The 12,811-nt window shown below is 41.8% G+C and overlaps 1 protein-coding gene across 2 annotated transcripts in view; it reads left to right on the top strand.

Moving 5' to 3' along the window:
- Nucleotides 1-12,402, top strand: part of sema3aa (sema domain, immunoglobulin domain (Ig), short basic domain, secreted, (semaphorin) 3Aa) — a 35,918-nt gene extending 23,516 nt beyond the window's left edge. For both annotated transcript variants that reach the window (XM_004548288.5, XM_076876271.1), the window contains 9 exons: nucleotides 50-119; nucleotides 2,475-2,619; nucleotides 2,718-2,937; nucleotides 4,371-4,462; nucleotides 4,550-4,591; nucleotides 4,831-4,988; nucleotides 8,146-8,213; nucleotides 8,310-8,458; nucleotides 9,609-12,402. In XM_004548288.5, coding sequence (XP_004548345.1) covers nucleotides 50-119; nucleotides 2,475-2,619; nucleotides 2,718-2,937; nucleotides 4,371-4,462; nucleotides 4,550-4,591; nucleotides 4,831-4,988; nucleotides 8,146-8,213; nucleotides 8,310-8,458; nucleotides 9,609-10,325 — 1,661 coding nt within the window. In that variant the 3' untranslated portion in view covers nucleotides 10,326-12,402. The remainder of the gene's footprint in view (nucleotides 1-49; nucleotides 120-2,474; nucleotides 2,620-2,717; nucleotides 2,938-4,370; nucleotides 4,463-4,549; nucleotides 4,592-4,830; nucleotides 4,989-8,145; nucleotides 8,214-8,309; nucleotides 8,459-9,608) is intronic.
- Nucleotides 12,403-12,811: the final 409 nt, after the last annotated feature.

The raw sequence follows: 12,811 nt of genomic DNA, 5'->3' as shown, positions 1-12,811 counted from the left end.
ACCTCACCTCAGAGCTTCACCTTCACACATTATTCTTCTCGCTGTTTAGAGGACGTGTTTCTCATGAGCTCCAAGGACCCAAAGAATCCAGTTATCTACGCCGTATTCACCACATCCAGGTACAGTCTTTTGCCCTTGACCTCCAAAGTGAGCATGCAAGGGTTTCAAATGTTCAAACTGCGTGACAGATGCTGGTAGTATCAGAATTGTTTTGTTGATGTGTTGCTAAGAGATCAGAAAGACTCGATTATTTCAACGGTCAGCCTTCCTGTATAGGTTTCATCCTCTGCATTTGAAAAACACGCGCCTCGTATTTCTTTTCAAGAAGCCTTTCTTTTTTCCTCCTTTATCCTGCCCCTTTATCTGTAATTTCCTAACCATTTTAAATGGCACGGCACGATGCAAGCGACCAAGTGCGCCTCTGTCAAATTCCCAGACGGCGCTCTCGTAATCCACTTACAGGTGTCTCACGGATGCTTTTCTCTCCGAGGGTAGCCCTCCCCTCGTCTCAGATTTGGAGATTGCTTTTATCCGATTCCCCAATTCCTCACTACCTGTCCTGTTTTTCACTGAAACCTTGGCAGGCTTGTAGGAAAATCAGATTATGGAGCAGGAGGGAGCGAGAGAAACATGATATTCACTTAACAGAAATCCACGGGGGGTTTTTGTTGTTGTTGTTTTTTTTCCTCCCACCCCCCTCGGCCACCGCCCCAGCTTCGAATGGGGTTTTCAGAAGCCGGGTGTGTCTCTACTGAAGCATGTGGAGAGGTGAAGGCATGGGGCAGGGCAGATAAGTGAGTTGAAATGGCACAGATGGTGGCACTTATCGTGATGATGAAGATGGTGTGTGTGTGTGTGTGTGTGTGTGTGTGTGTGTGTGTGTGTGTGTGTGTGTGTGTGTGTCCGGTACTGTTTCTGCACTGCTTCATCAATCACTGCTAATGATAAGACGAGCTGAATAGAGGAGCGGTGCAGGCTAACGCATGGTGACAGGCGCCTTGCTTTACCAGACCTGTTTGGCTTTTCACTGCTTTCAGGGATGTATTAAAACCCAGAGGTTGGTGGGCGCTGGTGGGCGTACACCCACGTATCCACGTCTGCCCACACACGCACGCACACACACGCGTACACTTTAAAATTCAATTATGGGGCATTGAGGAATTAGAGTGGTTTAATTGGTTTTCTAAGTGGCCGGTTTTCAGAGATGAATAGAGCAGAGATTCAGAGGGACCGGCTTTTAATATCACTGCTTAATGAGGCACAAAGAAGCTGCCACTGACAGATCAGTGTCTGATTGTGTGTGTGTGTGTGTGTGTGTGTGTGTGTGTGTGTGTGTGTGTGTGTGTGTGTGTGTGTGCGCATTCTAGGGGTGAATTTGCATGCCTCTTTCTGTGTGTCTGTGTGTATCTGCACAAACACATTTTCACCCTTCTTCATAAGCACAGATATTGGAGCGTCTTTTTTTTGCCCCTGGAGTTAATTGAATTTCTCTGTAATTAACATTTTCAAATGCTAATCCATTCATCTTCCATGCTTTGTGGAGTACTGTCGGCTGTGTGTTTGCCAGCCACATCCCTAATTAGGCTGATACAACTTCCCATTGCAGTCAGCAAGACAAAGGACATCTCGAATCATTTTGAAGCATTCGGTTCCTGCAAGTGAAGGAGATTTGCTGTCCAAAAGAAAATCTGTAATTGTAAAATGTGACACCTGGAAAGTAAATGAATGATTATTTGGGGGGCATTTATCCTCATAAAGTAAATAATTCTAAATCTATAAAACTGTGAAATAGATGAATAGATATGACGGAAGGTTTATAGACTTCACGCTCTCCAAAGACTGCAAGCATCGTGCTTATTCTGTCATAATCTCCACAAGAATATTTAATAACTCTTGTGGAGTATGCATGTTGGAATATTCATGTGAAACTCCCCGATTCTCCCATTTAATGACTCACGACTCAAACTGCTGTCTTCTGGATGACCCGCGAAAGAGCTTAAATTGAAAAAATAAAATCCACATCACTTCCCTTTTTTTTAGCATGATTGATCGACCTTGCCTGCTTTCCTTGTGAAAGCAAAATCCACCCATCTGGCTCAAGCAAATGCTCACAAAATATTGGAGGGGATTTCAAATATGCTCTGAACCAGGTCTCCTGGTTTGTTGGTGGTGTGCCCAAATTCCTGTCTGTTCTCAAGAGGCTGGAAGCAATCAGAGAGAAGTTCCAATCTGTCATTGCTGTACTCAAGTAATGACAACTTTGCTCCGCTCTGTCTTTGTGCGATGATGGGTCATTTTGTTGTCTTTCTTCAGTTTTTAACAAGCTCCTAATCCCTGTCTTGTGACCGATCATTTATGAATCCCCTTTGTTTGTCTCTGTCATCTCTTTTATTTCACCACCCTCTTGCTTCCTACCCCTCTTGATCCTTAAACTCACCCCTTCTGGATTTATTTCTTTTTCTCTCCTTCCACAGTAACATATTTAAAGGCTCAGCGGTGTGTATGTACAACATGGCAGACATCAGGAGGGTTTTCCTGGGTCCCTATGCCCACAGAGATGGACCCAACTACCAGTGGGTGCCCTTCCAAGGGAGGGTGCCCTACCCTCGCCCTGGAACTGTAAGGCAATTTAGCAAAAATGTTGTAAATTTTTAAGTAATAATGAGACATTATAAGACGATATTAGAAGAAACAAACATATCACGTCTTGATCTCAGTGCCCCAGCAAGACATTTGGAGGTTTCGATTCTACGAAGGACCTTCCGGATGATGTCATCACCTTCGCCAGGGGTCACCCTGCCATGTACAACCCGGTGCACCCAATAGGGGGACGACCCATAATGGTACGCACAGACGTGGACTACCAGTTTACCCAGCTGGTGGTGGACAAAGTGGAGGCAGAGGATGGGCAATATGATGTCATGTTCATTGGCACAGGTATGCAACAGATGACACTGCAATAAATATACTGCTTCTATATGTTTATTTCAGGGTGGTCCGCCATAGGTACTTTTGGCATATACTGCAAACAAAATCTGTTCAAATAAAATCCAGTGTATTGTTTTAAAATTAAAGACATTTTTAACCACAGATAGATTTTTACAGATATTTCCACTCAAAAACAGACACTGAAAATTACAATAATATTTTTCTTTTTTTTTAACTGACTTTTAATTAATTTTTCAATTTTATTTTTATTTACAGTGTACTGGCATCAGTATCTAATACTCTTAAAAAGCTTGATCTCACTAACAAATGTCTATGTTGAAATAGGGGGAGCTTGGGTGAAGATGGGTTTCAAAGCAGCTTGCAGAATCCAAATTTCACTTTTTGAGATTGCAACCCGAGTGTGTAAAAGGATATCATCATGAGCCATCACATGGCATTAGTATCAGTTGATGTACCAGTTGATTCCAATTAACTTCTTGGCCTGAACCACTGAGCTCAATTTGTTTTTAATTAAAATGGGATTAAAATAATCAGAAATTTGGGGAAAGACAACTAACGACTAACAGGACCGTTAGTCATAAATTATTAGGGATTTTTAATGGAATATCTGTCTAGGCACACAAAGACCCCTCCTGTGTTCCAGTGGTTCTTTGTGGTACTTAATTCCAGTTTATCAACTTTATAAAGCTGACTGATCGGTGGGAAACCCCTTTCTCAGTGATGTTAGCACAGCTGAAAACTGTTGTACTGATTAAAGGAGCAAAATGTTTGGATAGTTGAGCATCTGGATTATTGTAATGGACAAAGAAAAGACATTTCTTTGAAACTCACAGAGTATCATTGTTCCAGGAAATAAGAATAGAGAGAGAAGTGGGAGGCCTCTTTGTGCACATCTGAGAAAGAGCACATCAGAATCTATAGTTTGACAAACAGATGCCTCGCAGTGCCTTTACCTGGCAGCTTCATTAAATGGCAACTGAAAAACACCAGTCTCAGTGTCAACAATGAAGAGAGTCCTGGATGCTGGCTTTTCTCTGCAGAGTTATAAAGAACAAGCTGTGTTTTAGACTGGGCAATAAAATAGAAAGATTAGGATGAGTAAAAGAACACGGACGTTGACCAGAGAAAGACTGGAAAAAAAACCAAACAGAAAGAAAAGTGACTGAACAAAGGAAAATATGCTGGAAAGCTTAATGCACTTGTCCGGCATGTCGAAGATTCCAGAGAATCTATTTTAATCATTTTTAATTTTTTGATCTATTTCCATGTTTCTTCTTGCACTTAACATGTATTTTGAAGAAGGCACACACACGTATTTCTAATCTATTACTTAAACCGTACATACATGCACCACGGATGTTAATCTATGACCAGCACAGGCCTGCATGTACACTAACTGTATGCTGTCTTTTGCATTTCAGATACAGGAACAGTGCTGAAGGTGGTTACGATCCCCAGAGAAAGCTGGCATGACCTCGAGGAAGTTGTATTGGAAGAGATGACTGTCTTTAGGGTATGACGTTTTGTAATTGCGTGCTAATAGCCTTCCTATAAAAACACATATTGGTGGTGTTAAATGGGGTTTATTTGCTTTGTACAGGAGCCTACTCCCATCACTGCTATGGAGCTGTCCACCAAGCAGGTAAAAACTTGCTTTCTCACTTTGTAATTAATCCAAAAGCTGTTGACAAGGGTAAAGGTCCGTGAAACAAAAAAGCGAGAAATTCTCGGTCTTTAAACATACACTGTTACCCATAAGCAAAGAATGTGCCCACTGAGAACTAAACCCACAAGCACCTTCTTTTTTGCAAGAACCCTTCCAACTGAGGCGCACAGGAACATTTAATTTTTACATCCTTGCTCTCTCTCTGACTCCCACAGCAACAGCTGTACCTTGGCTCAGCCCTGGGTGTATCACAGATGTCTTTACACCGTTGCGAAGTGTATGGGAAAGCTTGCGCTGAGTGCTGCCTGGCCAGAGACCCTTACTGCGCCTGGGACGGTGCTGAGTGCTCGAGATACTTTCCTACTGCCAAGAGGTAGGAGCCGGCAATCGCTAAACACCCTTCTTTAACCTTTATGTATCCTCGGAGGGTTTGCTGAGCATGCACGCTGCTTTTCAACAACATCCTGTATTAATGTCGTCACATGCAGTCACACCTGGGACTTATCAGTACACCTGCATTCTGCTGTTTTGGTTGGCTTTAAAACAATTGGTTTTAAACGTTATGCTCAAGGGCATCCTGATGTGCAGCCTCATTTCTCTAGCGTCAGACCTCCACTGGCTTATTAGTAAGTGTGGCGACTCCCAAAAAACAGACACAGATAGCCATTGTATGCCAAAACTTCTAAACATGGAAGTAATCTGAATATTACACCAGCACGAAATTGAGTCATTAAACACACATACGCACTAATTATGCGTTCCAAGAAAGTACAATCCAGCAACTTAGCCAGTAACAGTTGTTCTGAGTTGTGCTTCAATCATCCTACCAACCAAGACGCATTAAGAAATATGCACAAATATCCAAAGACAAGCAAACACACAATAAATTATAGCCACCAGGAGCTGCCTGACCACTTCACCCTTCAGCCAGGAGGAACATACACTCCCTCAAATTACCCTCTGTTGTACCCAGCAGGATTAAGCTGACCACTACACCACTACTACCCTCCCATACACACACATGGCGCGACACCCCCACGTTGTCTCATTCATCTAGAACTTCTCACACCAACAGAAGTAGGCCAGTGGGTATACTCCAGCTTGGCAAGATTACAGACGAGGTGGCACACCCCATGTTTAAAGTGGGGACAGGCTTCTCTCAGCTCTCCACTGCACTGCAAATATTTTCGCTACCAGAATGAGAACCAGACACCCAACCTTGCACGTGCTCAGATGGCCAAAAAAGACAGGAATGTTAGCCCAGGAAATGTACAGACGAGGGACACGTGTGAAAAAAGTGGGATGTAAGTGGTCATAATTTTGTGTGGAGAATTCACACAAACATGCTGAGCATTTTTTATCTTGTTTTTTTTGTTTGTTTGTTTGTTTGTTTGTTTAGTCTTTTTTTTAAACCTTCAGTGGTTCTACTTTTTATCCCTACCTTGGTTCTTTCTCTTCTTTCCAGCCCTTGCCTCATGTTTGGCTCGCACCCAATTTCAATTTTGCAGCCGCCATCAGCGTTTTTTGAACCATGACAACTAGGAACTAGGGAGCCATTCACAGCTAGTCAGTAAAGCCAGACTTTGAAAACGCCTTGCCATCGCATTAAAAAGCCAAATCACACAGTAGACTTTTTCATATGGAGAGGACAAAGACTGGGCCTGCTTTTACAAGGCGTTTCAAGGGCAAAACAATGCTGTATGTGTTTCATAATAACGGCTCATCGGAAGGCAATGAAGCGCACTGTTTCACTGCTCAGCAGGTTTATGTTTCTTACATTCTGCTGTTTTGTTTTTTCATCCATGTGATTTAACAGTGGAGTTAAAGGTTGAGTTAGTGCCTGTTTTCTTGGGAATTGGGTAAACATTGCCCCCAAGTGGTGAGAATAAAAAAGTACATAAGAAATAACTTGTCATGTACAGCAATGATTCCCAACCAGGTTACAAATATACCACTGGATACTTGCAAAGCTAATCTTAGATAAGTTAAGTAAAAGTATAATTTACTAAGTAGTAGCAGCCAAAAGAAATTCATAGAAGATATAAATAAAAAAGCAATGGAAACAAAGTGAATAAACGGTTAAGATCTCTCACTTACTGTAAAACAGTTTTTACCTGATAGCATGGGTAATGATTTTCAATAAAATTTTATTTATATAGCCCCAAATAACAACAACAGTGGCCTCAATGTGCTTTATATTGTAAGGTAATAACCCTGCAATAAAGAAAACTGAGAAATTAAACAGAAATCTAATGACATGGGTCAACAAATGAAACAGTTGCAACACATTCAGTAACTAAAAAGATGTTTTTGTTGGGGGTTTTTTGCTAAATGTACAACTAACTATTAGCTAATGTTGTATGTTAAAGGCTAAATAGCATTTGGATAAAAAGTGATTTGTTGAATTTGTTAGCTAACAGTGTCGGCTAACTCTTAGCTAAACGTTATGGAGAAGCAGGTCAAATCTGTTCACTGTTTGTGTAATTATATAGCTATGAAATCAAGTATTAGCTTACAGCAATGGAATTGGAAGCTAATAGTTACATGTGGTTAAAAGAGTTAACTGACAGTAATTGAAACATTTTAGGATTGTCCAGATCCACTTTAATTAGTACAGTTAAACTCATTTATGTACAAAAAAGAGTTGGGTTCCACATAATTCCACAATCTTCCAGCAAATTCATCCCAAGGTCAGACCTCGCAAGGCTCAGATAAACTGTAAAAACTTTAAGGGCAACATCTCCAACCCTAACATTTAGCATGCCAACTGAGAGTAAAGATGATAACAGTACAATTGAAAAAGGACTCAAATATGTATGCCTTGTGTGGTGTGATCACCTGGAGAAAGTTTCTTCACTCTAAAAAGAACATGACAGCATAGCTTAGGTTTGCAAAATTGCATGTGAACAAACCACTAGACTTCTGGAATTGGCCATAATGCACAGTACCATGTTTGGAGAAAACCAAACACAGCATATCAGTGCAAACACCATAAACCAACAGCCAGCACGGTGGTGGGGTATTAATTTGGGTTTGCTATACAGCCCCAGGACTTAAGCAGCTTGCAGTCACTGAGTCCCCCATGAACTCCTCTGTGTACTAAGGTATGCTAACGTGCGGTCATCTGTCCGACAGCTGAAGCTTGGCCGAGACAAGATCACCCAACAGGTCAATGACTCCAAGCATAGCAACAAATCTGTAACAGAATGGGTGAAAAAGAAAAGAGAAAAGTGTTGCAGTGATTCAGTCTAAGTCCAGCCCTCAACCTGATTGAAATTGATCTCAAGAGAGCTGGACCTAAATGAATGCTAACAAATCTGAATGAACTGCAACAGTGCTGTAAAGAAGAGTGGGCCAAAATTCCTCCACAATGATGTGACAGACTGATGAAGTCATACAGAAAACTAGTTATTGCTGCTAAAGGTAGTGCTGCAAGCTACTGAATCATGCAGTTTACTTAGTTTTCCACAGGTCCTCATAGCTGTCTGTTTCCACCACTTCCATTCAGTTTCACTGTCGTTTTTTCACAGGCGAACCAGACGGCAAGACATCAGAAATGGAGATCCTCTTTCCCAGTGTTCAGACCTTCAGCATCACGGTACCTTAATAATTTCATACAAGCACATACACACTGTCTCCTCCTCATGCCATTTGCGTCTCATTAGTCTGTCTGCATGTGCTTTGCATTGAGCAGATGACATGGATGGCTTAGGGGACAGCGTGGAGGACAGGAGTGTGTTTGGTGTGGAGAACAGCAGTATGTTTCTAGAGTGCAGCCCCAAGTCTCAAAGAGCGCTCATCTACTGGCAACTGCAGAAGCCCAACGACGAGCGCAAGCTTGAGGTGTGTATGCCTAAGATGACTTGCTAATATACTGCTAGATGATTATAAAATATATTACACATAGTTAGATTTCTTCAGACAAAATATCTCCATCCAGGGCTCCACCTTTCCTGCTCCATCATGTAGTGACTTATGACACTTCTAATCTTTAACCTCAGAGACCCAAAAGGGTGAAAACCACTGGGTGTGGGTGTTTAGATTAACTTTTGTACTGCGGCTGTATTTTTATAGCTGGCCTTTCTAGGCGTGGTATTTTAGGTACCAATAAGCAAAGAGAAATACGATACAAAAAAGTCCAGCTGTGTAATAGATCCACAAGTCAGAGGGTGTATTAAATGTGAAACACAGCCGTTAATAATTTTATATGGAAGGATATTACTGTTTCAGCAAAAAATAGTGTTCAGCTAAGAAATTAACCTAATAAGAATTTGCTGTGCCCACCCACACTTGCTGCATGATTTGCTGCTAAGTTTAAGCCAGCTTCTACTTTTTCTGGACAACATCACTCTGTGCTGACAGCCCAGGTGATTGATGTAGCTGCAGTTTTTCCAGTGTGAAGCAGCGTTAGCTTGAAAGGAACCTTTGGAGTTTGCTTCAATCTTTCTTACCAATACTCATGTATTCAGTGAGACCTGAAACAAGGCATTTCCTTTGAACCCTTGTTCATTGTTCTTCTTCTTTCCTGACCAAATTTGACATTATAATGTAAAACGTGTTTTCTTTTTCTGATGTGACTTTCCTCGGTTAAGTGATACCAGCTGTAGAGATATATCCCTTCCCCTGAATGTAAGGGGGGTAAATGGCAGTATCTCCTTCCAGAAATCCTGATCTGATTATTAGAAATTGGTTTGGGGGTGTAATTTAATAGAAGGAATATTGTATAGTTCTGTCACAAAACTTCTCACATCAAACTTTATGGATTTTTCTGAGTAACTGGGTCATGATTTCTGGAAAGAGTTTTTCTAATGGGTTATTTTTGGGTAGTTTTGAGCAGTGCAAGACAAGTGTGAATTAATTGAGTCAGACATCTCTGATATAGATTATCGAATATGTACGTTTAAAAACTCTGGTTCATTCTCATGTTCCATCTTTATTTTTTTCAGTATTTTCACCCATTGTGTTCTTTGTCTTCCTCTTTGTTTTATTTCAGATAAAGCTAGATGACCGAGTGCTGCGTACAGACCAAGGTCTGCTGATACGCAGCCTCACTCAGTTTGACACCGGGGTCTACCATTGCCAGGCTGTGGAACACGGCTTTATCCAGCCTCTTCTACGCCTCAACCTCCAGGTCATCCCCACCCAGAGATTGGGTGACATCCTGCCTGGAATTCCTGGCGCGGGAGGTGGCGCAGGTCACTCGGCCAAGCACAGGATGTGGTACCGAGATTTCCTGTCTCTCTTGGACCACCCAGAGCTAAACAGCGTGGAGGAGTTTTGTGACAGAGTGTGGAAGAAAGAGCGCAAACAGAAGAGGGTGAAGACACCTAACGGCAACAGTCAGGGCAAGCCTGACAGCGCAGGCGGGTCCAACTCTGCATTACAGCCTAGAGCTTTAGCCCCCACTGCTCAGAAACAGCAAGCCAGTCCACCTCTCAGTCGGCCATGGCATCAGGCTGGAGCTCTAACAGTAGAAGAGCCAACACTCAGTCAGAATACCCAAAAGGGTATATTGAGCAGTGAGGCACCTAAGAACAACCAGAAAACCCAAAATGGCCAGAAGGGGCAGGCCAGGCTAGCTGGTTCTCAGCTCGCAGGGGGATCTCGGGCGAGCAGCCAACATGCAACCAAGTGGAGACGGATGCAGGAAAATAAGAAGGGACGCAACAGGAGGACCCATGAGCTTCAAAGACCTCCACGCAGCGTTTGAAAAAAAAGAAAAGAAAAAAAAAAGGACACATTATACCAGACCGACACACATGCAAGCACAAACCCACGCATCCACACAAAAACACACAAATACGTTCTATAGATGCAATGTGTGATTCAGTGACCTCTCCATAACAGCAGAAAAAGCAAAACATCTGAAACACTTTTTAGGTAGAAACATGAACTCCACACATGTAACGTCAGTGAAGCTCTCATTCAGACACAAAAGCACACAACCTGTGAAAAGGACAAAGATGAGAAGAGGACTGAAAAACTGGAATGCATACTGTAAATGTGTGAGGATATGCTGGTTGCCTGGGATACTGGCTGGCAGACACTTCAACCTCCTGTACATAAGCTACTAAAATAAGACCGGGACAAAAAAATTGTTTAGTGAGGTGTTTGTTGGTAAGCAAATGGACATAGCATGCTGGGAGGACAGCCGTGGAGACGTTGAAAGAAGCGGGAATTCAGTGCGAGCCGCTGGCCCGTTTGACCTGAGCATAGAACTGCTAAAAGAAAAGGATTCAAAACTCTTATTTTGAAGAACTGCTTGAGAGGAGAATAGAACCTCTCATGTCGTCTTTCAATTCAAGACGAGCAGCACGCTCACAGGAGGGCACAGAGGGGCTGCGGTTCGCCTCGACATGTGCACAGATGGCACCGGTGTTTTTCGCAGGACAGAAGCATTATTAGATGGAGAAATGAAAAAAACACTGCAAAGTCATGCAACTGTGCAAAAGTGCTTCATCATAACCCTCTCCAACTGAGGCTCGGAAAGCATCGTGCATGTTGTTGTTATGTTTTAATAATAAGCTAATTATTTTAAGAGGCTCTTTTTTTTTACACCCTTCCTAAAAAGCAAAAAGTTACTACTTTTTTTAAAATTTGCTTTCCTTTCGAAACCAGTGCTTCTACTTTTGGGGGGCAAAAATTGCAGGCGACATAGTAGTCTTCAGCGTGCGTAACCCCTTCTGCTCCCAAGGATTCTGTGTATAAGTTATTTTGTTGTTGCTTTTTCTGGGATTTATAGGGCACAAATCCCAGTTGTCCGCTATGCTAAAAGCCCAGTCTGAAACAAGACTGCCAGTTGTTTGTGTACATATATACGACAAACGTAACTCTCTGTGTATATACAGTACATATACAGTACAAGAACACCACTTGATTATTATTTATTTGCTCATTGTTTTGTGAAAGGGTTGCATTTATTTTTGATATTATGGTATTTTTGGCTCATCGGTATATTGGAGAAACAATGGCAACAGCAGCAAAAAAACAAAACAATTTTGATGGACCAAGTGGCCGGATGTCTGTGTGTCAAGAAGGAATCCCCCTTTTTGAGGGAGCTGAACATGAATTAGAAGCATGAGTGCAGGGGTTTGCGTGTTCATTAAACAAAACGTCTGACAGAGATTCCACCAACAATAAGCACAATTTTGTCTCTTTTTGCCTTTCATACCAGATCATCTCACTGTTTTCCTCTTCTTTTATTTTCTCCCGATCCCATCAACATTTTTCATCCAGTAGCTATTATGTGTAAGATAATTTCCCCAAACTGAAAAACATTAGCTGTGAATTTCTGTAAGAAATAGTGGAGAAAAATGTTAAATCTAGTCTGAGGAGAAGACACATTATACTGCATGTGAATGCTACCTACAGTAAGTGCATCTTTTTTATTGTCTTTTTACGTGTTTTGTGTGAGAGGTTAAAAAAAAAAAAGAAAGGGAAAAAAAAAATTCCTCAACGCAATGTGTGAATTAATTTTGCCAAACAGTGATATTAACAACTCATGATATCCTAGCCAAAGCTGTTTTAAGGTCCAAGCTCCTTAATCTTTGATTCAACAATGGTACCTCCTGTCTCCCCGCGCCCTCTGAGTTCATGACAAGAGTAATGTGTCAATGCAATAAATTAGGGCAAGATAGTGTTCCCTACCAACGCTCAAAAGTTTGTTGTGTCCCTAATCTGGTCTTTCCCTCAGAGTTAGAAATGTGAGAGAGCTGAAAGTTACCACTGCTGTAACACAGTTCTTTTTGGCATGCATTCAGTTGTCTAAATAAACATCTCTGTTACAAGAACAAGCGTCTTTGTTCTCATTCATGCCAAAAAAAACCTTTCGATCCACCCTCACCCTCCTACAATTAAAGGTCCCAAGGGCACCCTTCTGACCCTGGAATGTGTCTCTCAGGTTTCTGCTCATAACACCATGTAGATTCATTCTTTCATGTGTGTATACACCTGTTTTGTTGTTGTTGTTTGTTTGTTTGTTTTCAAGTTATGCTCTAAAATTGATATTCCTAATGTCTGTTGCGTTACACTCCGCCATTCCAGAGCTGGACTTTCCTGAGGAGAGGTGACTGGCCATGCCTTTCAAGACATCACAGTAGGCTGCCAACCAAAACAGCTCATTCAGGCACTTTATTACTGATATAAGGAAAAAAGCATGGCCTTTTCTCTGATTTTGAGAGCCTATAGAAGAAGTGA

This window comes from Maylandia zebra, linkage group LG17 (assembly GCF_041146795.1).
Source record: "Maylandia zebra isolate NMK-2024a linkage group LG17, Mzebra_GT3a, whole genome shotgun sequence".
In the NCBI taxonomy this organism is placed as follows: domain Eukaryota; kingdom Metazoa; phylum Chordata; class Actinopteri; order Cichliformes; family Cichlidae; genus Maylandia; species Maylandia zebra.
Note: the sequence above shows the minus strand (reverse complement) of the source record. Positions and strands in the feature narration are given on the sequence as shown.